The 26,247-nt window shown below is 38.7% G+C and overlaps 4 protein-coding genes across 6 annotated transcripts; 3 read left to right on the plus strand and 1 right to left on the minus strand.

Annotated features, from left to right (window-relative positions):
• Window positions 1–2,798: 2,798 nt before the first annotated feature.
• On the plus strand, window positions 2,799–7,387 carry LOC121791523 (sister chromatid cohesion 1 protein 3-like). 3 transcript variants are annotated; one of them, XM_042189452.1, is made up of 13 exons: window positions 2,799–3,072; window positions 3,562–3,838; window positions 3,926–3,963; window positions 4,037–4,080; window positions 4,247–4,299; window positions 4,387–5,390; window positions 5,563–5,680; window positions 5,865–6,001; window positions 6,089–6,552; window positions 6,684–6,720; window positions 6,825–6,846; window positions 6,921–7,053; window positions 7,129–7,387. In XM_042189452.1, exons 1-13 carry the CDS (start codon window positions 2,949–2,951, stop codon window positions 7,225–7,227), a joined length of 2,550 nt encoding a protein of 849 aa, XP_042045386.1. In that variant the 5' UTR covers window positions 2,799–2,948; the 3' UTR covers window positions 7,228–7,387. The 3 variants fall into 3 exon arrangements, with proteins under 3 accessions (XP_042045386.1, XP_042045387.1, XP_042045388.1); XM_042189453.1 differs by having other exon boundaries at window positions 5,566–5,680; XM_042189454.1 differs by having other exon boundaries at window positions 5,569–5,680.
• Window positions 7,388–7,503: 116 nt separating this feature from the next.
• LOC121791524 (phosducin-like protein 3) lies at window positions 7,504–9,450 on the minus strand. The gene is made up of 4 exons (XM_042189455.1): window positions 9,204–9,450; window positions 8,658–8,801; window positions 8,346–8,551; window positions 7,504–7,822 (listed from the first exon to the last, which is right to left on the minus strand). Exons 1-4 carry the CDS (start codon window positions 9,443–9,445, stop codon window positions 7,668–7,670), a joined length of 747 nt encoding a protein of 248 aa, XP_042045389.1. The 5' UTR covers window positions 9,446–9,450; the 3' UTR covers window positions 7,504–7,667.
• An 814-nt stretch (window positions 9,451–10,264) lies between these two features.
• Window positions 10,265–16,565, plus strand: LOC121791520 (protein TPLATE-like). The gene is made up of 7 exons (XM_042189442.1): window positions 10,265–11,572; window positions 11,981–12,577; window positions 12,947–13,308; window positions 14,183–14,486; window positions 14,784–14,906; window positions 15,251–15,694; window positions 15,843–16,565. Exons 1-7 carry the CDS (start codon window positions 10,445–10,447, stop codon window positions 16,383–16,385), a joined length of 3,501 nt encoding a protein of 1,166 aa, XP_042045376.1. The 5' UTR covers window positions 10,265–10,444; the 3' UTR covers window positions 16,386–16,565.
• Window positions 16,566–17,100: 535 nt separating this feature from the next.
• On the plus strand, window positions 17,101–20,836 carry LOC121791515. Its single transcript, XM_042189436.1, has 13 exons — window positions 17,101–17,587; window positions 17,762–17,837; window positions 18,163–18,368; window positions 18,478–18,564; window positions 18,668–18,760; window positions 18,905–19,059; window positions 19,200–19,284; window positions 19,371–19,457; window positions 19,534–19,653; window positions 19,802–19,903; window positions 20,000–20,166; window positions 20,258–20,333; window positions 20,530–20,836. Coding segments are annotated over exons 1-12 (1,497 nt in total). The 5' UTR covers window positions 17,101–17,269; the 3' UTR covers window positions 20,259–20,333; window positions 20,530–20,836.
• The last annotated feature ends 5,411 nt before the right edge of the window (window positions 20,837–26,247 follow it).

The following is a 26,247-nucleotide window of genomic DNA, read 5'->3' on the forward strand; positions in this document are numbered from 1 at the left end:
TCAACGAGAGCATGCTTTCTATGGTTTTAATTGCAAATATCACCATGTGTTTAGGCTAAGCTCTCCATGTTACTCCAAGTTGTAATCTAGGCTTTGTATGGATGTTTCTACACTATTGAATTCATGTGATTTGATACCATCAATGTGATTAATGTTTATACACTAGTTTTTTGGCTAATAATGTAGTGTTGTTATTTCCTTTGTTATTGTCTCTTTAACATAGTTTAGGATTGATTGATTGTTGGTATACTATTGGATTAGAATTGTTTAGAGGATAATTTGATAGTGGATTAAGTAGGTGATTATAGTAGATGTTTATTTCTCCCGCGCTTCCACAGGAGTTTATAGACATTGAAAATTGGTTCATAGGTTATGTGTTCAGCTAATTGTGAACTACTCATCGTGTACATGTTCAGTGTACGTGATTAGGCTGATGTTTTAATCCCATCATATGTTTTATTGTAAAAGGTGTAGAACAATACAAGCCTAGCGAGCAACTTGGAGTGACATATTTTCCTATTTGAATAGTCTTTCTTAGTTAACTTGTAGCTTAATTTTGTCATCGACTTTTGGAAATCAAAACCTTCAAAACAAATCACTTTTTAGTATGTGTTTTCTACGTCTTAGAATTAAATAATCAATTCCTTCCCTGTGGATCGACACTCGAAGTATTACATTCGACGATGTATTCTTGCAGTATTGCTGTAATATTAGAGCTATTTTATTAAATTTGTGTGATCTTACATTTGATAATTGAACTCGAAATTTACAACTCAGGTATAACCATATAAGGTATCCTTTCTCCTTTAGGAATTGGAATTGAAATAAAATAATGATTTATACCAGTATTATTTAGAAATGATTTTATTATGTTGGTACCTAAATAAAAATATAACTCTATTAATGCGAAATGGAGGATGTAATTTACTTGTGTTGCTGCAATTATTTCCCCATATGGATATTTTTTTGTTCTCAAACTATTTGGAAATGGGAAACTATATCTTTCAAGTGATTTAGTAGTATGTTAGTTTTACTTGAAACTTTATACGAATATAAACGCCGGAAAAAAGGATAAAACTAGAGGGGCTTGTATTATTATTTTATTGATTTAGAGCGGTTAATTATGTATTAATTCAATATTAAAAGTAAAAAAAAATTACTCTTTTTTCTAATATCAACACGTATACTATGTATTTTACCGAGAAACATGATAAGTTTAAACATCACCTCCAGTTACTCGTAGCAGTAGTAGTACTAGTATTGCCCGCACGGGCTTAACTCAGTTGGTTCCTGGGTGGTAGATTGTCCCTAAGCAGACATGATCGAATGCTGGCAGCCGCAGTGTGGGAGTTTCACCACTGTGGTGGCTCCTTGTGTGCTGGTTACCAGTGTAAGTTCCTCCCACCTAATGGGCCGCTGAGGTACCGTGTTTGAACCCCTCCATAGCGATGTCGGGCCGGGTTATGGGGGCGCCTGGGGTGAGCGAATCACCTTTTGTCCCTAAGTAGTAGTACTAGTATTAAATATCAGTGGACGATTATGCCCCTATCTTGTCCTTTTTGGCCCCCTTCAATAAAAGATGTTTGGCTGCAATTTTGATTTGTAGAATTATGAGGGTGGCTTCTAAAACTAATACTCCTTTCGTTCCATAAAAATATGGACAGATGAGATGACACGTGAATTAAAATAAAATTGGTAATATAAGAAAGATGAGAAGAATGATATGGTAAATTAAGAGAAAGGAGGAGAATGGTGGTTCAAGTAGAGTTAGTGGATAGTAAAACCTACATTATTAAATTGACATAACTTTCTAAAAATGGATGTACATATTTTTGTAGGACGGACAAAATGAAAAGCATATATATTTTTATGGGACGGAGAGAGTAGTATTTACGCTATTTCACAAGCCATTAACCCTTCTCATTATTTGGAAAATCACATTATTTATAGAAATATAAAATTCAGAAATCAGAAGACATTAACGATATAAAATCATAGCGTCAAGTTTTTACCAATAATAAAACGGAAACCATAGAGGGACATTATCGTCAATAGGAATTTAGCCTCCATTGAGGCTATCCACAATGGCGCCTAGCGCACCGCCTAGCCGAGCGCCGGCGCTAGGCGGTCGCTAGGCGAACCATTGCAGCTTCCGAAAACCGCCGAGCGGTTTTTCGGAATTAAAAATCGCCTAGCGCTAGGCGGTCGACGGGCGCTGGGCGATCCGCTCGGCGCCATTGCAGCGTCGGGATCGCCCAGCGCATCGCCCAGCGGTTTTTTTATTTTTTTTTTAAATTTTCGAGACACTATATATACGCGATGCCGACATGCGCCAAACGGAAGCTCATATTCGACTCCAAAAGGATTTAATTGAAGAGTTATGAGCGCGGAGGACTGCTCGGAGTTAGTTTTTTTATTTATGTAATTTTGTAAAATGTACTTTTTTTTAATGTAATTTTATTATTAATGTACTTTTTTAAAATTTTAGTACTTTTTAAAATTTATTGTACTTTTTTTAAAATTAAAATAGTATTATTAATGTTTCCGTATATGTCTCGTAAATTAAATTCCGTATATTGTGTTATTAGTGATGTGGCTATTGATGTGGCTGGGCTATTTATGATATGGCTAGACTATGGCTGGGCTATTTCTGATGTGGCAGGAGGATTTTTAGTATTGATGATGTGGCAGGAGGAGTTTGTAACTGGGCTATGGCTGAGCTATTGCTGGGCTATCACCACGGTGGATACCCTGATAGTAGAGAAGAGAGTTGAAAAAACGATAAGATAAAAAAAATATTTGTATGTTATTTTGGGAAAAATGAAGCTTTCATTGCACACCTCTCTTCTCTCGAGTCTGAGCAATCGACCGTTTATATTGTCAGAGCACACCTTCCTTGCCTCAAATCACATAGCCAAAGCTTGAGAGTTGAGCTGTGAGAGAGAGAGATGTTTTACTCTCAGTTGCTGCTATCGAAGAAGGGGGCGTTAGGCATCATTTGGATGGCCGCTCATTGCCATAAACGAATTAAGAAGGATCAAGTTCACCACACCCACATTCCTTCTTCTGTCGGTCTGTCTCTCTCTCTCTTCATCTTCATCTTCATCTTCATCTTCATCTTCATATTCACTGAGAAATAATGTAGTATTATCTCTATTTTAATTTATTTTTGTTATTGTTTTTGCCGCCTGGTTAGCCCGTTTTTGCTGTGGTTGCAATTCTGTGCGTTTTTACTGCAAATAACTAATTATTTCTAGAATTTTATGGATTATTTTCACGTTTCAAAAGCTATTTCTCGTTTGCCCTTTCAATGGTTCAAGGGGTTTTTTCTTGCTTACTTCATTTTACAAGTTATTTTAGTTCTGCTACTATTAATTAGAAACAACAAAATTGAAATGCTGCATATGTATGGAGGTTTTGTGGAAAAGTATGTAGTTGTTAATGCAGCTGTTAGTTTTAAGCATAAGCTATTAGTACTAGTGAAATTGCAGCAGATGCGTTATGAAAAATTTTATGAGATTTGATGGAACTAACCTATTTTGCTATAATTGTCTTCAACAGATAAGATCCTGGATGATGGAGTTCCGGTGGTCACTCATAGAATTTTAGCCTTCCTTCTTCTAGGCATTGTGAGAATCTACTCCAAGAAAGTTGAGTATCTACTTAATGACTGTCATGAAATTCTCAACAGGCTGTGTACCTTTAAGACCGGGAAAAGTGCACAAGCTGAAGCAGGTGTCGGCATCTCTCGCCCTCAGGGACCTTCTCACTCGATTACTCTGCCCGCGAGATTTGAACTTGATACATTTGATCTTGGTCTAGATCAAGATGCAATGGGGTGAGCTTCATGCCTGATATGATTCCTATATAAGTTGTGGTTTTGTGTGGTTCTTTATATTTCTTCTTGTTATGTTTGGTTATGCAGTGGGAAAGTGAGATCACATGAACAAGAGATGCATGCAGGTATGATGTTTTTGCTTTCACTACAATGGTTTTATGCGTCTGTTTTGGCACAACTTAGCATCTAATTTTGTAGATGGGTGCGGAAAAGTCTCTCGTAGATCTGGCTCATTTCGCAAGGTGTGTATTTTTGGTTCCACTTTTTATCCCCTTTACTTCATGTGGAAGTGATGTAGTTGTAGCAAATCAACAAAGAAGTAGAAAAAATAGGCTTCGTGAAGTGATTCAGTGACAGTTTTTATTATGATATTGTTTGGCTGATAGTCCTCCAACAAAATTTGTACAGGATATTGTTCCACTTTCTGAAGCTTACTCATCTACTCACACACCGCCCAGAGAGTATGTATGCAAGATCTGTTACTTTTGCATACGTACACATATATACATGAAAACTTAGTAACATACCTTATCTCTTGACTGGTGCAGTGTGTTTGAAGCCCATCAGGAACATGACTTGTCTGTGAAGTCATCAAGTAATGCAAACATTTCTTTAGCTGGTGTTGAGGTACTTCGTCGAGCACGTCATTCTTTAGAAGATTGTGTGGATCCAATTCAGTTGGATGAGACTGAAAATGAACAAATGCATAACAAGCTATCCATCAAGGATTGCAAGAGTTGTCCAACAAATGAGGCAGATTCTGATTCTGCTGCTGCTGTTCGTCTATTAAATAGTAGGAATCATTCTTTACCCAGTTCAGGCATTGAACTCATGGTACTAGATGATGCTGAAAAGGAGCAACTGAACAATAGGGCATCTCATGAGAGTGCCAGCCCAAATACCAAGGGACGGAGTCAAGAAGAACAAATGCATGCTTATTTATCTGACAAGGATCTAAGGACTAATATCCATTGGCCGACTAACAGTATGGAGTCTGATTTTGTTGTGCGTCTATCCAATAATGCTATCTTTCCCTTACCAAGTTTGGAGATGCTTCGTGGAACTGTGTTTACTTTGGAAGATCGCCTTGAACCAATGGTGTTGGATGAAGCTGAAGAAGAGCAATTGTATGACAGGCCATCTAATAAAAGTACAAGTTCAAATTTCCTGGTGCCAATTCAAGATGTGGAATTGAATTCTGCTGTGAATCCATTACACGAAGGAAGCAATCCTGTAGAAAACTTGGAAATACTTGATGAAAGCAATTTCTCTATGGAACATTTATCTGGTTTAATGCTATTGAACTTGGCTGAAAAGAAAGATGACCATGATAAACCAACACTTGAAGAGGATGTCGCTGAAGAGAAGCGCATGGACCATCTGCCTACTCAGTTGAGTTTTCAAGAACATTTAGACCAAGTTTCCAGTGAAGCAGTTGATAATGCAGGGAAAGTGGGTCCGGAACTAGAGGTGATTCCCCAGGAAAGTGTAAAATGCCATAAACCAGAAAGTGTTCATGTGTCTATTCTAACTCCTCAACCTAAGCTTCCAGGTAATATCACATTCTGACTACATTACACTTTCCATTTTTGTGCCAATGTACTCTCAGTCTTTCTGTCGACACCTCCTAAATCTTACTGATATATTATTCCATGCCTACCAAACTCTTTCTCTGGTTGTATTTTGTATCATGAGTGACTCCTATCCTTGTTTTGTTTGTATAGCAGCAGATGTTGGCACTGTGGGAGTTGCAGCTGTTCAGACTCCTGGCAGAAAGGAAAGTGCAAAGTTTCTTAAAAAGCGGAAGGCATTGGTGGATGTGGGCACAGTGGTGCCTAATAAGTATGTGATTGATTTTCTCTTTTGATTCTTTGGTATTACTGAGTAAAACATACTATATCATAAGACGTGTTGAGAAAGTCCTAAGACGTAAGAACAGTCTCTGTTGACTTGGTGGTTCTTAATTGAGATGAATTTCTTGTAGTTATAAAAATTTGATGCTAGTATATTGCTCTTCATCTTGAAGGGTATTGAAGAGATGGATACAAGAAGATCCAATTGACCTAAAACGTGAGAGAAAGACTATTCCTCACACTCGGTTACAAGCCTGGAGATCTCATAAAAGTTGTTACACACACAGTTTCCTTGAGCCTTTGATTCCCTGTGAGTGTACTCATAGTCATCTAGGATTCAGCTTCAACAAGTAAAAGATTTTCCGCCACCTTGAATATTTTTTCCTTTCCTACTCAGGTGTCTCAGTAAATCTCTGTTACAACAGCTGCTATGAACTAGAAACTTTATCTGTGAAACCATCTGTTGACCAAGATGGTCTCAAAGCTCCTACAACGCATGGTGCTCAAGAACAGATTCCAGACATCAGATCTCCTATCACAGAAGAGTCTCCCACACAAACTCCAGTTGTCAGTTCTCCAGTTACAGATTTACTGAGTGGGCAAACTGCTGTCACGCCCCTGGTTTTAGAAAAGCCTCCTGAACTAGCTCCACCTATCAGATCTTCGGTTGCAGAAGATTTTCAGGACCAAATTCCGATCGCTCCTGCAACACCTGTTGCTTACTTTAACTCGTTGAGATCACACGAAGCTGAAACAGTTGCCGCTGATTCAGACATCTTGGAAACTTCCTCATCCCTTGAAAGCATAGAGAAGGGTACATCTTCAAGCGAACAACTTGAACTGGACGCTTTGTTTCAGGAGGTAGTCGTGTATTCTGTATCACAGTTTGCATTTTGATTTTGGTGGTTGATTTCAAATGCAAAATAAAACTTGGCAGCATAGTAGTTGGTCACTAAATACATCCATTGATGGCTAAAATGTTTTTCTATCAGGAAACGAGCTCGTTCAGAGGTGATAGCTTGGAGAAAGGTATTTAAGTGCCCAACTTTTATTATGTTCACTAGTGTGCGATAGCAAAATTCTTCATATTGTGATGATTTAACCTTTTCATTTTGCCAACTTCGTATTTCCAGATGCATTCTCTGCCAGAACAAGGTATAACTTACGTTCTTTCTGGTAAAAGTTGACTGACACGAGGGTGAGTTGTGATGAACTCTTTTTCTATGCAGAGTAATTGGAAGTCATCTTGCTAAGAAGCTCCTGCATAAAAGGACACGAAAAGAGGAAGAAGTATTGAGCTTGTCGCGCTTATTGGCAGGAAAAACAAAGAAAGAGAGCACAATTATGTTCTATGAGATACTGGTAATCCATTCAAGCAATATATATGTATAGCCTTGAGTTATTCTGTGGTATTAATCTATGCCTGCGATATTGAAGGTTTTGAAAACACGAGACTGCATAGACGTGCAGCAGGAGAGTGCTTACCACAATATTCTCGTGCGCGAGACCCCCAAACTGAGGCAGTGTTTCAAATGAGTACGGAGTAGATGTGCATTTCGTTGTAAATATTTGTAGATAGATGTAGCCTTAGCAAGAAAGTAGGAGCTTAGAACAATTTTCATCTGGTAATGGCTTTTGTTGACCGCTTACTTGTGTTATTTAACTAGGAAGGTTCAATATCCATTTGTTTATATTCTGCAGCTCTTCAGTAATTCACACTTTACACTTTCAACTGAGTTCATCACAAACTAGTTTCCCAGTAGCAAAATAGTATCCAAGCTAACTAAGAACTAAAGGGAGATAATACCATCATGTCAAAACGCAACTAAACTAGAAAACCCTCAATCACAAATAATTGTTAAATAAGAAGGATAAACATACGGATAAGTGGATACAAGAAGTTTCCCTACACAGTAGCAGAATTACATTTCTAGAGAGAGCATAAAAGCAGCTCCTCTGCAGAGTAAACATGCAAATCAATCACTTGAAGATCCATCATCATCTTCGCGCTCTCTGACAACCCTCTCCAGAAACTTCTTCGTCACTCCGTCAAGAACAGCATCTCTTGATTGCTCTCCACCATGTCCATCGTTCAACACCGGATCTGCCTGACATAGAACTAAGGCTACACCTGAAGACAAATAATACAATTCAATCACATTTTTTACAACTACCATTAAATAAGATTATACACTTAATCCAGTAATATAATGATAAAGGGGGTTACTCAACATAGAACAACTAGGATTAGAATGGCCGACAAACTTATAAATTCAACAGACAACTACTTCTAGTATCCACTGAAGATTTTCCAATAAAATCAGCCAACTACATCACAGAAGACAATATAATGAAGACTAAACTTTTGGGAAGTGACTTATACATAGCAGATGAAAATCTACACTCCAATCTGGATATTCTTGTTAGAACTAGTTTATTCCCTTTTATTTCCATGTGCTAAGAACACAGTCTTCATGTACAGTTTTTTATTTCACAGATGTTGATTCAATGACTGAAATGTCACATGTCCGTACGTTCAACTACAATCATCCATGTTAAAAACGGTACTACAGTCTATATGCCCGATAAACAGCTAACAACCGTAGGGAAGAGAAACTGACACATGCCACAACAAAAAGTTGGGAATGACATACTTTCAGAAGTGCACCTCCGCCCGAAACTATGTATCCCAACATGAGTTGCCTTAACAGCACTATTATTGTACACCAGAATTGTGGGAAGATTACGATCAGGATAGTTGGGAATGCACTCCGTTGATATAATTTTAACAAACTTCGTTGCAGGGTATCTTTTCGCCAAATCTTCAAGACATTGCAAAAGCACCCTGCACTCTGGGAATCTGATATAAAAGCACTTGGGGATTAGAAAAATGTGTACTGTGATCAATCTTCATGCGATCAACCAAGACAACAGAACTACTGATGTCAACAACAAGTACTTCTTACCCATCTTTGTAGAGCAAGACGACTACCCAAACATCTTGTGGAGCTTGTGAAACTTCGCGCACAAAATCAGATCCTGAAATTGGAATCACTGAACCAAACTTTGCTACCTTAGATGCTTCCCTCATCTCAACCAACCTTTTCTTCCTATCAAATCAAAACGAAGGAACACTCATAATACTCAATTGTCTAGTTCAAATGAAAGAAGTGAACAAAGTAATTTCTTGATTTCAAACAGATAAAGCCATTGGAGTCGTTTGTGAAAACAGAGAACAGTAAATCGAAAGTATAACGAACAATGACTACAATCAAGCCTATTGTGATCCTATTTCAACAGAATGTATCAAAAAGGGGGGAAAACAATCACATTTACATTTCAATCACCATATAACATTCAATCTATGAAATTAACTGCCAAATTGCAGAAACATTGTATCGATCGCTGAATATGTCCTCTCAAATCAGCTAAATCAATTTGTAGACCAAGTGATTAGCAACCGATTTGCAGGAAACAATCATTCAAGTTCTACAAAAAGAGAAATTGAATACCTGTATTCCTCAAGAAAGCGATCATCGTCGAGATCATCCTCGAGATCTTCAAGCTCCTCCTCGGTTCTGCCATCGATCCAGGTCCGATCCTTGGGCTTTGAATCCTCGTCCTCAGCTGGGGAGAAAGACGGAGGCTTGAACACCGGTGGCTTCTCCGGAAGATTCCCGAGCTTTCTCTGAATATCGTCCCATTGAGTGGAAGTTCCTTCCAGATCCTTGTAAACAAAATGGTAATCCGCCATTGATGTCGATCTTTGCAGTTGCCCATTCAATCTGTTTCGACCAATTTATACCATTTTCGTTTCCATCTCGGCCCAATCATTCCATATTTCTACTTGGCCCAATCTTTCAAATGGACAATTTGGCCCATTCAATTACTCTATGATTGTGTTTTTGTGAAATCGGGTCCAAATTTAAGGTAGGTAATTTAGTTATTTGATAAATATTGGGAGAGAAATTAAAAAATAAAAGAAATAAAAAAAATAAAAGTAAAAATATCTTATTATGAAAAAATTGCATGCCCCAATTTCTTATTCCAGAATATCAGTCAATTTAATTCCAAATTTTGAAAGATCAGCAAATTGAGATTGAGATCCTTACTGACACAATGGTAACAGTATTTTTTCATGAGCTAATGCTATAATCATAGCCGTTCTCTATTCTTTTATGACATAATTTGTCTTCATTAATCAGTTAAATTCTTAAAAATAATATATAAAAATTAAGTCTTACAGAATAAGTCTAAAAATAATAAACTAATCTAAATACTATAAAAAGAAAAAAAAAATCACCAATTGATACTGTTGTTTTGTCAAAGACACAAACTGATATCGATTATAAATAAATAATTTTTAAAAAATAGGTTAGTGGAGTTTATAAGCTCAAATTTAGCATAAAGTTGAAATCATACCCTAATTTTTATCTGAATTAAATTTTCGATACAAAATTCAAATAAGCTGGATTTAGGCATAAATAGAAAATTATCGAAGTTCGTTTTTCCTTAAAACGCGCTTTTGGAAATGATATTAGCGTTTTTAATTGAACTGAGGTGGCATAGCTACTAGAAGAACGAGCTTGCAGTCCACCTTCAACTCCTCCTCTTCTGGAAACCGCCGGAGATCATAAACTCCGGCCGTTCAATTTCTCAACTTCTCTTCCAGATAATGAGGCGCCGCCTAATCAAACTCCTATCACTTCAATTTGAGTAATTCGCCACCAGTTCAAAGTTCCGAACCTAGAAAATGGACATCCTATTTGCTCAGATCCAAGCGGACCTCCGCTCCAACGATGCGCTCCGCCAGTCCGGAGCATTACTCCAAGCACTCCAACAGTCCGCCGCCGGAAGAGATATCTCGGTGCTCGCCAAATCCGCCGTTGAGGAGATAGTCGCCTCGCCTGCCTCCGCCGTCTCCAAAAAGCTCGCCTTCGACCTAATCCGATCCACTCGCCTCACTCCAGATCTCTGGGAAACCGTGTGCTCCGGCGTCCGGAAGGATCTCGATTTCCCCGATCCCGATGTCACCGCTGCCGCCGTCTCAATTCTCGCCGCCGTCCCCTCCTACCGCCTCGGCAAGCTCATTAACGACTGCCACAAGGAGATCTCGGCTTGCTTTGATTCGCCCAGCGATAATCTGCGGTTTTCGATTACGGAAACACTGGGCTGCATCCTCGCGCGTGATGATCTCGTGACCTTGTGTGAGAACAATATCAACTTGCTCGATCGCGTCTCCAATTGGTGGAACCGGATGGCGCAGAACATGCTTGATAAGTCTGATTCTGTTTCGAAGGTCGCCTTTGAATCCATTGGGAAACTGTTTCAGGAATTTGAATCGAAGAAGATGAGTCGTCTAGCTGGAGATAAGTTAGTTGACACTGAAAATTCTGTAGCAATTCGATCGAATTGGATTTCTTCGATGGTTGATTTTGTTTGGAAGAAAAGAAGTGCATTGATGTCTCGCTCGGTAATCCTCCCTATTGAGAGTTTTAGAGCGACTGTTTTTCCGCTAGTTTATGCGGTGAAAGCAGTGGCTTCAGGATCGATAGAGGTGATCAAGAAGCTATCAATGTCATCAAAGAATAGAAGTGACACAAACTCAGATTCAGCAAATACAGAGAGATTTGTGGGAGTATCTGATGTGGTGTCGCATTTGGCACCTTTTCTGGCATCATCGCTGGATCCTGCCTTGATATTTGAAGTGGGGATTAATATGTTATACTTAGCTGATGTTCCTGGAGGGAAGCCTGAGTGGGCCTCCGCCTCAACTATTGCAATTCTTACTCTTTGGGACAGACAAGAGTATTCCTCTGCCCGCGAGAGCATTGTTCGAGCTGTCGTAACTAATCTACATCTCCTTGACCTAAGCATGCAGGTCTGTTTCCTGATTGGTATTCATTATTCAGATCTGATGCGGATTCTCAACGTGTGTATGTTTTGGTGCTGTTGCTACGTATGCAGATTTCTTGTTTTGAAATGATTGATGATTTTATAATACTAGCGGTTTCCTGTTGCAATTGTTCTGAGGAATGTTAGGAATTTAGATATTTCCTAATGCCACTTTTAAACTAGAGGACAAGAGATTAGTATGGCTTGAGGTACTGAAAAGTTGATTCACTAATTTTCTTTCACCAACCTTCTTTGTGGGAGCATCACATGATTCCATGTTTCTGAATCACAGCTAGAGTGTTCTCCTATTCTTGATATTGATGCTTATACTTTAGATCAGATGGAGGATATGATATAATAACCAGTTTTGATGTGCCATTGCTCCTCGGTGCAGGTTTCATTGTTTAAAAGGCTGCTTGTTATGGTCAGGAACTTGAGGGCAGAATCTGACCGAATGCATGCTTTGGCATGTATTTGTCGTACTGCTCTTTGTGTAGATCTGTTTGCAAAGGAGAGCGTCCGTCGAGGTCAAAAACCTCTGGCAGGAACAGATATTGTCTCACTTTTCGAAGATGCTAGTGTAAAGGATGACCTTAACAGCGTCACTAGTAAGAGTTTGTTTAGAGAAGAATTAGTTGCCATGCTGGTAGAGAGCTGCTTTCAGCTGTCCTTGCCTTTACCTGAACAGAAGAGTTCGGGCATGGAGAGCAGGGTAATCGGTGCCCTAGCTTACGGAACTGGTTATGGTGCTTTAAATTGGACAGAGCCAGCTCTTGAAGTGGTGGAAGTGTGCAGACCATGTGTTAAATGGGATTGCGATGGCAGAACATATGCAATTGATTGCTATCTTAAATTGCTTGTTAGGCTTTGCCATATTTATGACACAAGAGGAGGTATTAAAAGGGTCAAAGATGGGGCATCTCAAGATCAGATATTGAATGAGACAAGGTTGCAAAATTTGCAACGGGAACTTGTCAAAGATCTCAGCGAGGTTTGTTAATGTTTTCCAAGTTCCTTTAACGTAATGTTGTGAAGTTTTATAGTTGAAAGCATATACTGAATCTGCATGCTAGTACCTTACGATCTACCAATTTGTTACTATTATTGTTTCTAGAAGGTATCATCTGGTTTGTTCACGGTTTCTGCTGTATTACATATTCCTTCCCTCCCTGTCCGTTGTTCTTTATTAAAAGCTTTGTTCTGATAGATAATCAATGCATGCATATCCATTATATTCCTAGTGTTATAACTGTAGCTATATCTAATAGTATACTTGTTGAATTTTTGACGCAATCCTATATCTTTCACTACATTATCTCATCAAAAGCGTATCTTGTTCAATAATAATCATGTTTGGCAGGTAAACACATCTAGAATATGCAGCCGTTTACTGTGGGCAATTTCAGAGCACATTGATTTGGAGGGATTGGACCCACTTCTCGCTGATGATCCTGAGGACCCATTAAATATCATTATATCTAATATCCATAAAGTCCTATTCAATATAGACTCCTCTGCGAGTACAACAAACCGGCTTCAAGATGTTCAAGCAATTCTGCTGTGTGCTCAACGTTTGGGATCACGTAATGCCAGGGCTGGGAATTTGTTGACTAAAGAACTTGAAGACTTTAGGAGCAATCCAGCAGCTGATTCAGTTAATAAGCACCAGTGCCGTTTAATGATCCAGAGAATTAAATATGTTCATAACCACTCCAACGACAGGTAGGACTTATGCTACTTATGTAACGAAAGATAGTAGAATGCATGACTATTTTGAAAAAATGAATTATGTTGAGAAAGTATATATTTTGCAAAATACATATATGCCCTGCTATATATGTCATGCTGCTGTTCAAAATACATAGAAAATGAATAATGTGAGGAATTAAGTGTTTATATTTAGTGAACTTTTGCATCAAGAGTTTGTGAGCATTTAACTACCCATAGGGCATCTATACATGTCTTGCTGGTGTTCAGCTATATATAGAAAACACACAAGAAATTACTCAGTTAGGAGTTCTCCCAGTTTTCCCTTCATTTCACATTCTTATTATTTTATAAATCTCCATTAAGGGCTTACTAAGGATTGCTTCAGCTCTGAATGAAATCAAAGTTGCATTCTGGTATTCCGATAGTGATTTAACTTAAAACAAGCTAGCAAGCCTAGCATCCTAGACCGCTAAGCTTGCTCTTCACTTCTTGTTCTTAGACCAGAGCTTTTCCAATGTTTACCAACACTAGTGAGTTTATCTTTTCGCAGCCAATAACTGGTTGCTTTTCACAGTCCATACTTTTTTGGTTGTTATTACTCATTACCGGAGTCATCATAAGCCTGAGATGAAAATTCTGATAGTTGATTGGATTGGAGGAGATTCTGCCTTTTTGAGAGAATGTAATTTTGCAAATGGTTGAATAATTCAGGGCTGGGGGAGTTAATTTTCTCTTCTGCCATTTGGTTTCCAGAATAATACTAGCGATTCTCGATGGTAGAGAATGTTGTGGATGCTTGTCCAAAAATCCCTAAATTTGAATCTGAAGGACTTTCTGTTATGAAACCTTTTTTCTGATTTGGTTGCCATATGTATTTATGTTTCAGATGGGCTGGAGTTAGTGAAGCCAGAGGAGACTATCCATTCAGCAACCACAAGCTCACTGTTCAGTTCTATGATGCATCTGCAGCTCAGGACCGGAAACTTGAGGGATTAATCCATAAGGCTGTATTAGAACTTTGGAGACCTGATCCCAGTGAATTAACTGAGCTGATGACAAAAGGGATTAACTCAAGTTTGATCAAGGTTCCTCCAAATGCATTCACTTTGACTGGTAGCAGTGATCCGTGCTATGTTGAAGGTTATCACTTATCCGATCCAAATGATGGAAGGATTACTCTTCATTTGAAGGTTAGGCCATCTCTTTTTAGTATGCCACTTGTTGTGTTGCCTTACGTACAGCTGCAAGTCCACTCTTTCATTCTTGGACACCTTAGGATTGCGACTTACTAATACTGTGCTCATTGGTTCATTTTAATATGGTTCTCTAGAATGATTAGTGACTTGCTTGTAGCATCTAATAACTCCCACTTCATTTGGCACATATGCACTTCCCACTCCTAAAACTTTCTTTTCTTAGTCCTTTTCCTGAAAATATTCTCTTAAATCCTTTTTGATTTTTGACAATTGTTCATTTGAACATTTCAGGCTTTAAACCTTACAGAGATTGAACTAAATCGGGTTGACATTCGGGTTGGACTATCTGGTGGGTTGTACTTCATGAATGGGTCTCCTCAAGCTGTGAGACAATTGCACAATCTTAATTCACAGGTTTGTTTGAATGAGTTACGCTTTGCTAAGTGCTTTTTGAATGATTGAATGCGTATACCTTTCAATGTCACTAGTTCATGAAATCCACTCAAACTTTAGTGAATTGGTTGGCAATAGTTTTTGTTTCCCAGTAACATGTTTAAACGTTCATTGATGTTGTAAAAAAGCTAATGTTTCTTATGTTCCATTTAAATCTTAGATAAGAACTTCTTCCCGCACACGAAGTGCAAAATGAGTGAGGAGTTGGGGTTTCAAAACAAAATTCAGTTTTCTTCAATTTGGCCAATATATGTACGTTGTACTTAAAACATCTGAAAGGCCTTCATTTGCATATGTATATTCAGGAGCCAGTAATATGCAGTGTAACTGTTGGTGTTTCGCACTTTGAACGATGTGCCCTTTCTGTCCAAGTCCAGTACTATGGTATTGGTGCTATGGGTGATTATGAAGGGGACTATCCTGAAGAAGATCCACAGATAGTTCGTCAAAAGAGGAATTCAAGGAATGAATTATGGGAGCCGGTCTTGAGATGCCAGCCATACAAAATTCCTCTGACTGAGCTTCTTTTACCTCATAAAATCTCTCCTGTTGAATATTTTCGCTTGTGGCCTAGTTTGCCTGCTATAGTGGAATGCACAGGTACATATACATACGAAGGAAGTGGTTTTAAGGCTACTGCTGCACAGCAATATGGGGAGTCTCCTTTCCTTAGTGGCTTGAAATCTCTCTCTTCCAAGCCTTTCCATAAAGTTTGCTCGCATATCATCCGGACAGTTGCTGGATTTCAGGTTGGTATTAATTTTGCAACCACTGTGTATCACTTCATGTTCAATCGAACGACATTCATCATCTTCTTGTGTAAATATTTGCCTTTGCCTTTGACCATTCTGTTATAATAAGGCATTTACTTAAGTCGGTGAGCTCTTTCTTACACAGCTGTGCTATGCTGCTAAAACATGGTATGGAGGTTTCATCGGCATGATGATCTTTGGTGCTAGTGAAGTGAGCAGAAATGTGGACCTTGGCGACGAGACTACTACCATGATATGCAAATTTGTGGTCCGAGCTTCAGATGCGTCCATCACCAAGGAGATTGGTTCGGATCTACAAGGGTGGATGGATGACTTGACAGATGGCACCGTTGAATACATGCCTGAAGATGAAGTGAAAGCAGCTGCAGCAGAGAGGCTGAGAACCTCACTGGAACGGATAGCATTGCTAAAAGCAGCACGCCCCCGCAAAAAGCCTGGCACGGAAGAAGAAGAAGAGGAGGAGAAGGAGAAGGAAGAGGAGGAGGCGTCAGACGAGGATGAAGAAACAGAGGATAAAGAAAACGGGGAGGAAGGTGGCAAGAAGAGCAAGGGGCCTTCCACGCTGTTTAAGCTAACTCCGGAGGAGGTCGAACATCGCGCCCTTCAAGTCGCCGTTCTGCAGGAGTGGCATATGCTGTGCAAGGATAAAAGCACAAAAGTTAACTAGCTCTTGCTCATCTTCATTACTCTCTTTTTTTTTCATTCCAGCCTCTAATTTTGTGTGTGCGTGTGTTATTACTGTTGTATATGTAGCAATAGTTGTATCATTTTTTTTCTTTATTCTTATTTCCCTCGGATTTTGGACACGTTTGATTTCAATGATCAAAAGAGACTATTGTTTCTGGTATTTTGTGATGTCAGTCCAATATTAATTTCTTCAAAGTCGAATCAGCAAAATTCGAATCTGATTACAAGATCTTGCAAAAAATTGCCATACTATAAATTAAATAGGAAATTCGTTTAATATACGTTATTTATTTTGTTTTCTAAATATTTAATTTACAAATTATAATATTATTATAAAAATTTATAACTTTAAGAAATCTGTGTAAATGTAATGCTAATTTTCCCATATTTTTATCTCCGGGAGTGTGTTAAAGACAAAGCACCACCTTTCTAAATGCCAAATGCAGAATAAAAAAACTAAACCATTATAAAAGAACATTAATATACTTCATTTTTAGTTTTATTATAGAAAAATTTATATTTTAAGATAATTAAATGATAGTACTATAAAAATGCCAAATGCCGATGAATATGTTTTCATTTTGTAGTTTGGTTAAAAACGTTATCTTGTTACAACAAATCCCATCTGCATGAAAAATGCGTGGGCCATGTCATACCCGCAGAACCCGACCCGATTCCGGATTAGATTTTTGCTTCCTTCGCCCTTCTCTCTCTCTCTCTCTCTACTATTGGTCAATCCAAACTCGTCACGAAATATCTTCAACTCAGCCAACTGAGCTCCGTCGGCAATTTCACCACCGCCGTTTCATAATCCCCGATTTCCACTCAGATACATGCATTAATCGATTACCGAATCCATTCTCCATGGATATACTCAAAACCTCGCGCTGCATTCCAACTCCTTTTCGCCCTCCGCCGCTGATTCCCCACTCTCGTCTCGCGAATCCACTTCCTCAGCCTCGGAATTTCAGGAAATGTAGAAATATGTGCGCAGCTTCGAATTCCGACACAATTCTCAAATCGACCGATAATACGAGCAAAGAGGAAGACGGTTACGGCGATTTGAAGACTTGGATGGATAAGAACGGGCTTCCGCCGTGCAAAGTTATGCTCAAGGAAAGGCCTTCTCACGATTCCAACTACCACTCCATTCATTATGTAGCTGCCAGTGAAGATCTCCAGGTCAGCGCTCTGCATTTACTCATTGCACTTATCTCAATTCTTCAATCAAATTGAATTTCTGCCTCGAATTTTAAAAAGGAAAATGAAAATTATTTCGAATTGGCGCTTGATTTTTTCAATGTATCTCCTAGGTCAGCATACTAATTTGTTGGGAGATTTGTTTATAATTGCCAGGAAGGTGACGTAGCATTTTGTGTACCTAACGCATTGGTGGTGACGCTTGAGAGAGTTTTGGGAAATGAAACTGTCGGTAAGGCCTCGATTTTGTCCTGTTTGAAACTTGAGTAAAACTTGGTAGTATTTGTTTATTAAGCTTTTGAACTCCAAGTTAATGATAGGGATATACAATTTTTTTGATGTTTTGCTGTTGCTTGTTAGTTTTGGCATGAACAACTGATCTTGCATTTGGTATTTCACCAATTCTTTCTGTCAAACATTGTTCATGCCCATGCCTTCTAATGTTTTATTCCCAGAATAATAGAGGCGAGGTTGTTTTAAGTGTTTAATACTCTTATTTGCTCATCAAGCTTCTTTTTAAGTTGATTTGTTAACTAGAAGATCTTTGGAATATGCAGCTGAACTTCTTACCACGAACAAATTATCAGAGCTAGCCTGCTTGGCACTATATCTAATGTATGAGAAGAAGCAATGTAAAAAGTCTTTCTGGTATCCTTACATTAAAGAACTTGATCGCCAAAGGGGTCGAGGGCAGCTAGCTGTTGAGTCACCACTTTTATGGTCAGAGGCTGAACTGGAGTACCTAACAGGCAGTCCAACAATGGTATCTAAAACTTTGCTTCCCATTGCTTCAAGTTACTGAGACAACTGTTGGTTGTCTACCAAATGTTATCTGTGTGGAAAATTCCAGTTTGAATGTTGTAATGATTCAGGCTGAAATTTTGGGGAGGGCCGAAGGAATAAAGAGAGAATACAATGAGCTTGACACTGTCTGGTTCATGGCTGGCTCATTATTCCAGGCAAGTTTCTGTGACTAAGACACTAGTAAATATTTGTTCATACATATTTCAGTTTTACTTGAATGGAACTAGCTTTGATCGTGAATATTATTGACTTTTTCAGCAATATCCATTTGATATCCCCACAGAGGCTTTCCCTTTTGAGATTTTCAAACAAGCTTTTGTTGCCATTCAATCATGTGTGGTTCATTTGCAGGTTTGTTATGTATACTTTTAACATTCTTTTATTATATTTGTGAACTTTAAAAGTAACACCACTTTCAGATGATTGTGTCATGTAGCATTAGTAGAAATTCTTCAAGTAAGGTACTAAAGTTAATTTTGTATTCCGTTTAACAAGAGAGTCAGTTTGGCGAGGAGATTTGCCTTGGTTCCCTTAGGGCCTCCGCTTTTGTCATATAAAAGCAACTGCAAAGCAATGTTGACTGCTGTTGATGGGGCTGTGCAACTTATTGTCGATCGTCCCTATAAAGCTGGGGAACCTATTGTCGTCTGGTTATAACTCTCTCTCTCTCTCTCATACACACAAACAGAGAAAAGTAGTGATTGGTTTGGGATGGCTAGTTCCTTGTTTTTAAAAATTCACACATTTCAAAGGGCTTTTCATAATTTCGAGATGGTTTTCTTCATTCCAGGTGTGGGCCGCAGCCCAATTCAAAATTACTAATAAACTATGGTTTTGTAGATGATGACAATACTTATGATCGCCTGGTGGTGGAGGTAAAATTTGTGGCTGTTCTTCTATAGACGCAGTTGGTATGAACTATGAATTAATAATCACTAGATTACATTGTTTTGTACCTTAGGCTTCTCTGAATACTGAGGATCCTCAGTATCAGGATAAGAGATTGGCTGCACAAAGAAATGGGAAGTTATCAGTTCAAAGTTTTCAGGTCCAGCTCCTCCAAACTACACTTATGATATCCTTGAAGATTCTGTTTTCAACTGAAATTATACACACGTAAGCAGGTCTCGGTTGGGAAAGAAAGAGAGGCTGTGCTGGACATGCTTCCTTATCTGCGATTGGGATATGTTTATGATCGGTCAGAGATGGAATCTGTTCTATCTTCGCAAGGTCCAATATGTCCGGTAAGCTCAATTCTGTAACTTTTGTTTCTATGTAAAACCAAAGCCAAAAAAGCATATGCTCTAAGATATGTCTACTCCTTTTCATCATTTGTATCATGAATTAAAGGTTATGATTTCGCTTCAGAACTTTTTATCCTGATATGTATAGGTGAGTGCTTGTATGGAACGTGCCGTTCTGGATCAACTTGCTGGATATTTTATAAAACGACTTGATGGTTATCCTACTACACTAAGTGAAGATGAAATCTTGGTAACTACAAATTAACTTCTCTAATCAGTTATGCAGCTTTAGTTTTTCTTTTCTCTGTTCTGTGCTTGCTCCAGTTGACATCTTTGAGTCAAATAGCTTGCAGATAGTAACTTGAATCCGAAACGGCGAGTAGCAACTCAACTTGTAAGGTTGGAGAAGAAAATGCTAATAGCTTGCCTACAGGCAACAGTAGATCTAATGGAACATTTACCTGATGACTCTGTATCCCCATGTCCTGCTCCTTATGCCCCAACCCTCAAATGGTCTCTCTCTCTCTCTCTTGTAAATTTATAATGTATTATATACTTATTGTGTCTTTCATGTCATATTTTAACTAAATTGGTCATTTTGCAGAGCCTGAGTCTCCAGTTGTTAATTTTGCTGCTCGCATCCACTTGTGATATTGTTTGAATTCGCCTGTATTGAGGAGGTTAGTGTTCTTCATATATTTGTTGACTCTTATTTGTGCAAGTAGAAGGAGAGCTACTACGTTTGATAATTTATATATGTTCTAGGATTTGAAATTTATATAGACGTGGTTGGTTTTATAATCCATGAATTTGTGAACATTAAAATTGTAAATGTTTTGCATTAAATGAAGTAGTATGTTTATTTGAATGGCACAGGAGTGAGATCAACGAGCAAGTCATTGGCATTACTGATTGAATGCGTGTAAGTGAAATGGGAATAAGGCACAAAATGCATCACATTATAAGTGGGATATTGTCGCAAACGCTAGTAATTAGTGGTGTTTTGTAATGCTTTTTTTTTGTTACTAGCATGATAAAAAAAAGATCAAAATTTCATCAGTTAGTAGTACAAATGAGGTTGATGTTTGGAATGCATGAGAAATATCCTGGCCTATTTTCCTGTGTGAGAAACTCAACTTAGTTCTCAACATTTGAGCAAATGAGTTTCTTTTGTTCTGGATTATATGTCTCTGTCTTTGTCTCTATACCCAGATGTGAAATATACAACACAACCATCCATCCATCCCAAAAACTACCCAACGCAGCCTTACCCGGTAAGGCTGCCCTCCCCATTGCTGACTAAATTCACACTTGTATTGCATACTAGAGTCAACTCGTTTAGAGCTCAATTTCATTCAACTCTTCCACTAGGAGGATCATCATCGGTGCTTCTTCTTCATTCCTCCCTTTATGATGATCCAAGATGGCCCTCCTTAAAGTTGGAACGAAGAACCAATTTGGATAATTGGATCATGAATAGATTGTCCAGATTTATGGTCGTCCCGATATCAGTGTTCAGTATCAGTTCAGAGGTATAATTGGAAGACAAAATATAGGTGACAGTTAATTAAAGCCGACCACTTTCTCTCCTAAAAAAATCTCTCAACTTGTAGTTCACATAACTATATTGACTTCATGTAATGATCATTCAAATTGCATATGTTCAGACTGATAAATTTGATAGTACTATTGTTATGCATTTCCGGAAAGCAATCAAAATACTTGAAAACTGATATTGATGTTAATATGATTATTCTGCTTTTCAATTATATGAATATGATATGTTAAAAACTGATATGTTTTCGAATGTAAAACATATAAAAAAAACATGTTCATTACATGTTTTACACTTTCAGTCCTCTTTTATTGCTTATAGCATCATAATCCAAAATCAAGATCAAATCTCCACCATTAGATTTCAAAATGAGTGGATGAGATTAAATCTTACGAATTTCAATAAATAGTAGACAAAATATCAACAAAAGGGTAAGATCGTCATTCTATTATCATATCATAATTTTCGTGTTTTTTTATATCAACATAGTGTATTACAAATATCAATACAGTGACATGAGTATTTCAACACAGTTTTATTGAGATTTTACATGCATTATGTTGAGATTTTACATGCATTATATATGAGATTTTTTTGATGTATTTGTTGATAAAAATCTGCTTATCAACATATATGAAAACTGAAATAAAAATCATCAAATTCCATCATCTGAACGTCGTCGGAACCTATGCAATTGAGATTTCGTTAGAATCCTTATAAAATTACCTCTAAATTGATATATTTTTTGCGAAAAAATAATTGAAATCGGGTGAGTTACGAAAATTTAAAGATTTAAGATAATTTTAATATGAGAGAATTGACCTTAATACCCTTTAATTTTATTTAATAAATTTTTAAATTTAAAATATAATCTACTTCGTATTATATCAACAGCTAGATCTTCTAAGGGCATTCGCAGTGGTGCGGATGTCCCGGCGGACATCCCAAAAACACCTCCTGCCACGTCATACGGACTTCCAACTGTGGATGCCACGTCATACGGACATCCCACTGCACAGGGGCGGACATCCCCAAGGACATCCCGACTGACTTCCCACATTAAAAAAATCACAAATTCACCAATTTAACAATTTACGGAATTAAGCAATTTACGGAAGAAAAATTCAAAACGAATACAGAATAAAATTTTCATTAATTAAAAAAAGAAAAGTACATTTCACCAAAATAAAAATAAATAAATTTCAACAATTAAAAACTCCATCAACGACGACCCTTCCGTTGCCATACTTCTTCAATTATATCGTTCTGGAGTCGAACATGGGCTTGTTTTTGGCACATGTCGGCGAATGCACGAACTCGTTCAACATCGTCATGGGTTATCCCCATGCGTACATTGTCAGTGGCCACGCCGTGGCTTGGACCCGTAGTCGTAGCATCATCGTTGGCCCAATCGGTCAGCGATGAGCCTTCATCTTCAACAATCATGTTGCGCATGATAATACATGCGTACATGATGTCGGCGATGCTGTCAACATACCACAGCCATGATGGACCCTTTACTGCAGCCCATCGAGACTGGAGCACACCAAATGCCCGCTCCACATCCTTGCGCGCTGCCTCCTGACGTTGCGCAAAGTATATCTTCTTTTCATCCGTTGGGCATCTGATCGTCTTCACAAAGACGAGCCACATCGGGTATATCCCATCCACCAAATAATAGCCCATACTGTGCCCATGCACTGGTCGTTGATGAGGGGCGACGACTGGAGGACGTTGATGTCGTTGTTAGACCCGGCTACTCCAAAATATGCATGCCAAATCCACAGCCGGTAGTCAGCTACTGCTTCAAGGATCATCGTGGGATTCTTGGCCTTGAAACCAGTAGTGTACATCCCTTTCCAGACTGCGAGGCAGTTCTTCCATTCCTAGTGCATACAATCTATGCTGCCTAACATCCCCGGAAACCCGTGCTGATTCTCATGCATATCCAGCAGAGCCTGACAATCTTCGGGGTAGGCTTCCGAAGATACCTATCCCCGAATATCTCCCTAATGCCCTGACAAAAATACTTCAGGCAGTCGCGGGCAGTCGTCTCGCCGATGTGGAGGTACTCGTCGAACATGTCGACCGCACCTCCGTATGCCAACTGCCTAATTGCGGCAGTGCACTTCTGAATCGGCGTGTGGCCGGGTTTACCAGCCGCATCCTCCCACACCCTAAAATACCCGTATCGACGCTCCAAAGCGCTCACGATACGCAGAAAGAGCGGACGATGCATCCTAAACCGTCGTCGGAATATGTTCTCCCCAAACCGTGGCTCCGGCGCAAAGTAATCCTCGTACAACCGACTGTGGACAGCGAGGTGATCCCGGGGCACTATAGTGCGACGATGGATGGGTCGAGGCACCGCCGGCGCCGAGGCCGCTTGTTCCTCCCTCTCCGATGCCTCCCGCACACGTGCATGAATCAGCCGCATCATGTGTTCATAATGCCCACCACTACCACTACCACTACCACTACCACTACCACTACCACTACCAGACATTACAGAAATATAAAAGAAATTTAGAGAGAGAGAGAAACTTGTTAAAATAAGTTGTGCGAATGAAATGAAATGCAACGAGACGTATTTATAGAATTTTTTTAAAAAAAATAATGCAAAAATCGAGAATTCCGCGCCGACGTCCGTGGGAGTCAACGCAATGGCGGACGTCCGGACGGACGTCGCGACGGACGTCAGCGGAAAGGCGCGGACATGGGGTGTCTGTATCCCCTGAACAGTTGCACAATGGCGGACGTCCCGCGCAGACGTCGCGCACACCGGTCTGACATCCGAGCGGAAGTCCGCCATTACGGATGCTCTAATCTAATGATTAAAAATTGATCTTAATTTTATATTGCTAATTAATTAGCAATTGATCACGTCCCGTCACTATAAAAAAGAAGTGTCAGTTTATTATTTGTAACACTAACTCGAATATTGAAATAATTGAATAAGTGATACTCGTATTTTATTTGAACACGTTTTTATTTATTTCCTAGGACGTGATATCGGGGCAACCTTTTTTTCTTTACAAATCCTAACATCACGCAAACAAACTAATAAACTTAAAATATTTACCTACAATGTTAGTGAGTTGATCCCTCTGCAGCTGCATGTTGATGTGGTGAGATTACAACACTAAGCTTTGTAGAGTACTTGTGATAACACTAATGAATAAGCTCATATATTTATATGAATTATAGATTTTCAACTAATAATACCTGATCATCGTTCCTCCTATTCTTATATGCATATACGTATCAACATCCAAATCCACGTTAGCAAGTCTCAGATTCCCAACTTATATCAGAACTCCACTAAATCATAGTACAACAAAGTCTATTTCATAAAACAATATCTGAATTTTCATTTTATATCACGCATAAGTATAACCACATATGCTAATGCACACATTATTATAAATAGTTACATATATTATCTTAGATATTATCACATATTTGCACTAAGTGTGCTTAGTGAAAAACATGGGTACACGGACTAAGCAAATGCATCCACGTTAGGCCCGATTGAATCCTCCCATCCTACTATATACTCACATAGCATTTCTTGCCGTCATACTATGTCACATAACATTTCCTCTATATCATATAATGATACAGACTAAACGGTAAAACTCATCCCAAAAGATTAGTCTATTAAGAGAGAAAGCCTATTTAGTCTATATACTCCACACCAGTTATTCTCACAATCGATGTGGGAATTGAGTCCGTAACATTCGACCCTCCTTTAAAGGCCAACGTCCTCGTTGGTCACAGCTGATTCTTTGCCAGGCCACCACTCCGAGTTCTCGTTGGTCATGGCAGATTCTTTGCCCGGCCATCACTCTGTAAGTCACAACTCCGAGTCGGCTCCAAACGTATGTGTTGGTCACGACGAGTTCGTTGCTCGGCCACCACTCCGAGCCGTTTAGGCTCTTAATGAAAGCACCAATTGATGCAGACCAAATTGGAGAACTTATCCCAAAAGACTACCCTATCAGAAAAGATAGTCCATTTAGTCTATATACCCCACACCAATTGTTCTCACAATCGATTGTGGAATGGAGTCCGTAACACAACATTTTTTCCTATTACACCATATGGCTCATAACATTCACTGCATCCAATCACACCATATGTCTCATAACATTTTCATCAATCACAAGTATGTTACATGCTCACATCGCATTTCTTCCAATCACATCATATATCACATATCATTTCCTTATATCACACACCTTGTGTCACATAATATTTATCCAATCACACTATATATCACATAACATTTCCTTTTACTGTGACTGATCAAATTCTCTTATTACATCATTATATCATACATTAGTCATACGACATACCAACTACGTCCAATATAAACACATGCATGATGCAAAAAACACAATTACATCCGTTCCACAATAGGAGTCACATTTATTATGGGCACGAGTTTTAAGAAATTTAAAGAATATTGGATCAGAAAAGTTAGTGAAATATGGGCCCATTTTTTATATTTGTTTTATAATAAAATGTTAGTAAAGTAAGTTAGTGCAATATGAGACCTACTTAGAGCATTCACAATGGGAAGGCCCTCCAACAGCTTTCCCACAGCCTTCCCTAAAATACCTCCTACCACATCATTAAGTCGTCCCAAAAATACCTTCAACCCTCCCATAGCCCTCCAACAGCCTTCCCTACAACCCTCCTATTTTAATTCATTTAATTTGTTGGTGTTTCATCAAATATATAAAACAATGATTACGAAATTACTTGGGCATAAAAGAAGGAAACACAAACATACTACATTTAAAATAAAAAATAAAAAAATACACTAAAAAAAATTTAAAAATCGCTTTGCAGTCGGATGGCGCGCAATGGGCGCCGAGCAACTGCCAAAGTCACGACACCCTTCCCACCCCATTTTTTCAACGACGAGCGCTAGTGGCGCCATCCCGACTGCCGAGGCGCACAGTGGTGGCACGGCCAGCGGCCACTGTGAGTGCTCTTATCATATATGGTAAAAGTGAAACGTAACTTTTATT

Source organism: Salvia splendens, unplaced genomic scaffold, assembly GCF_004379255.2.
Source record: "Salvia splendens isolate huo1 unplaced genomic scaffold, SspV2 ctg839, whole genome shotgun sequence".
NCBI classification, from domain to species: domain Eukaryota; kingdom Viridiplantae; phylum Streptophyta; class Magnoliopsida; order Lamiales; family Lamiaceae; genus Salvia; species Salvia splendens.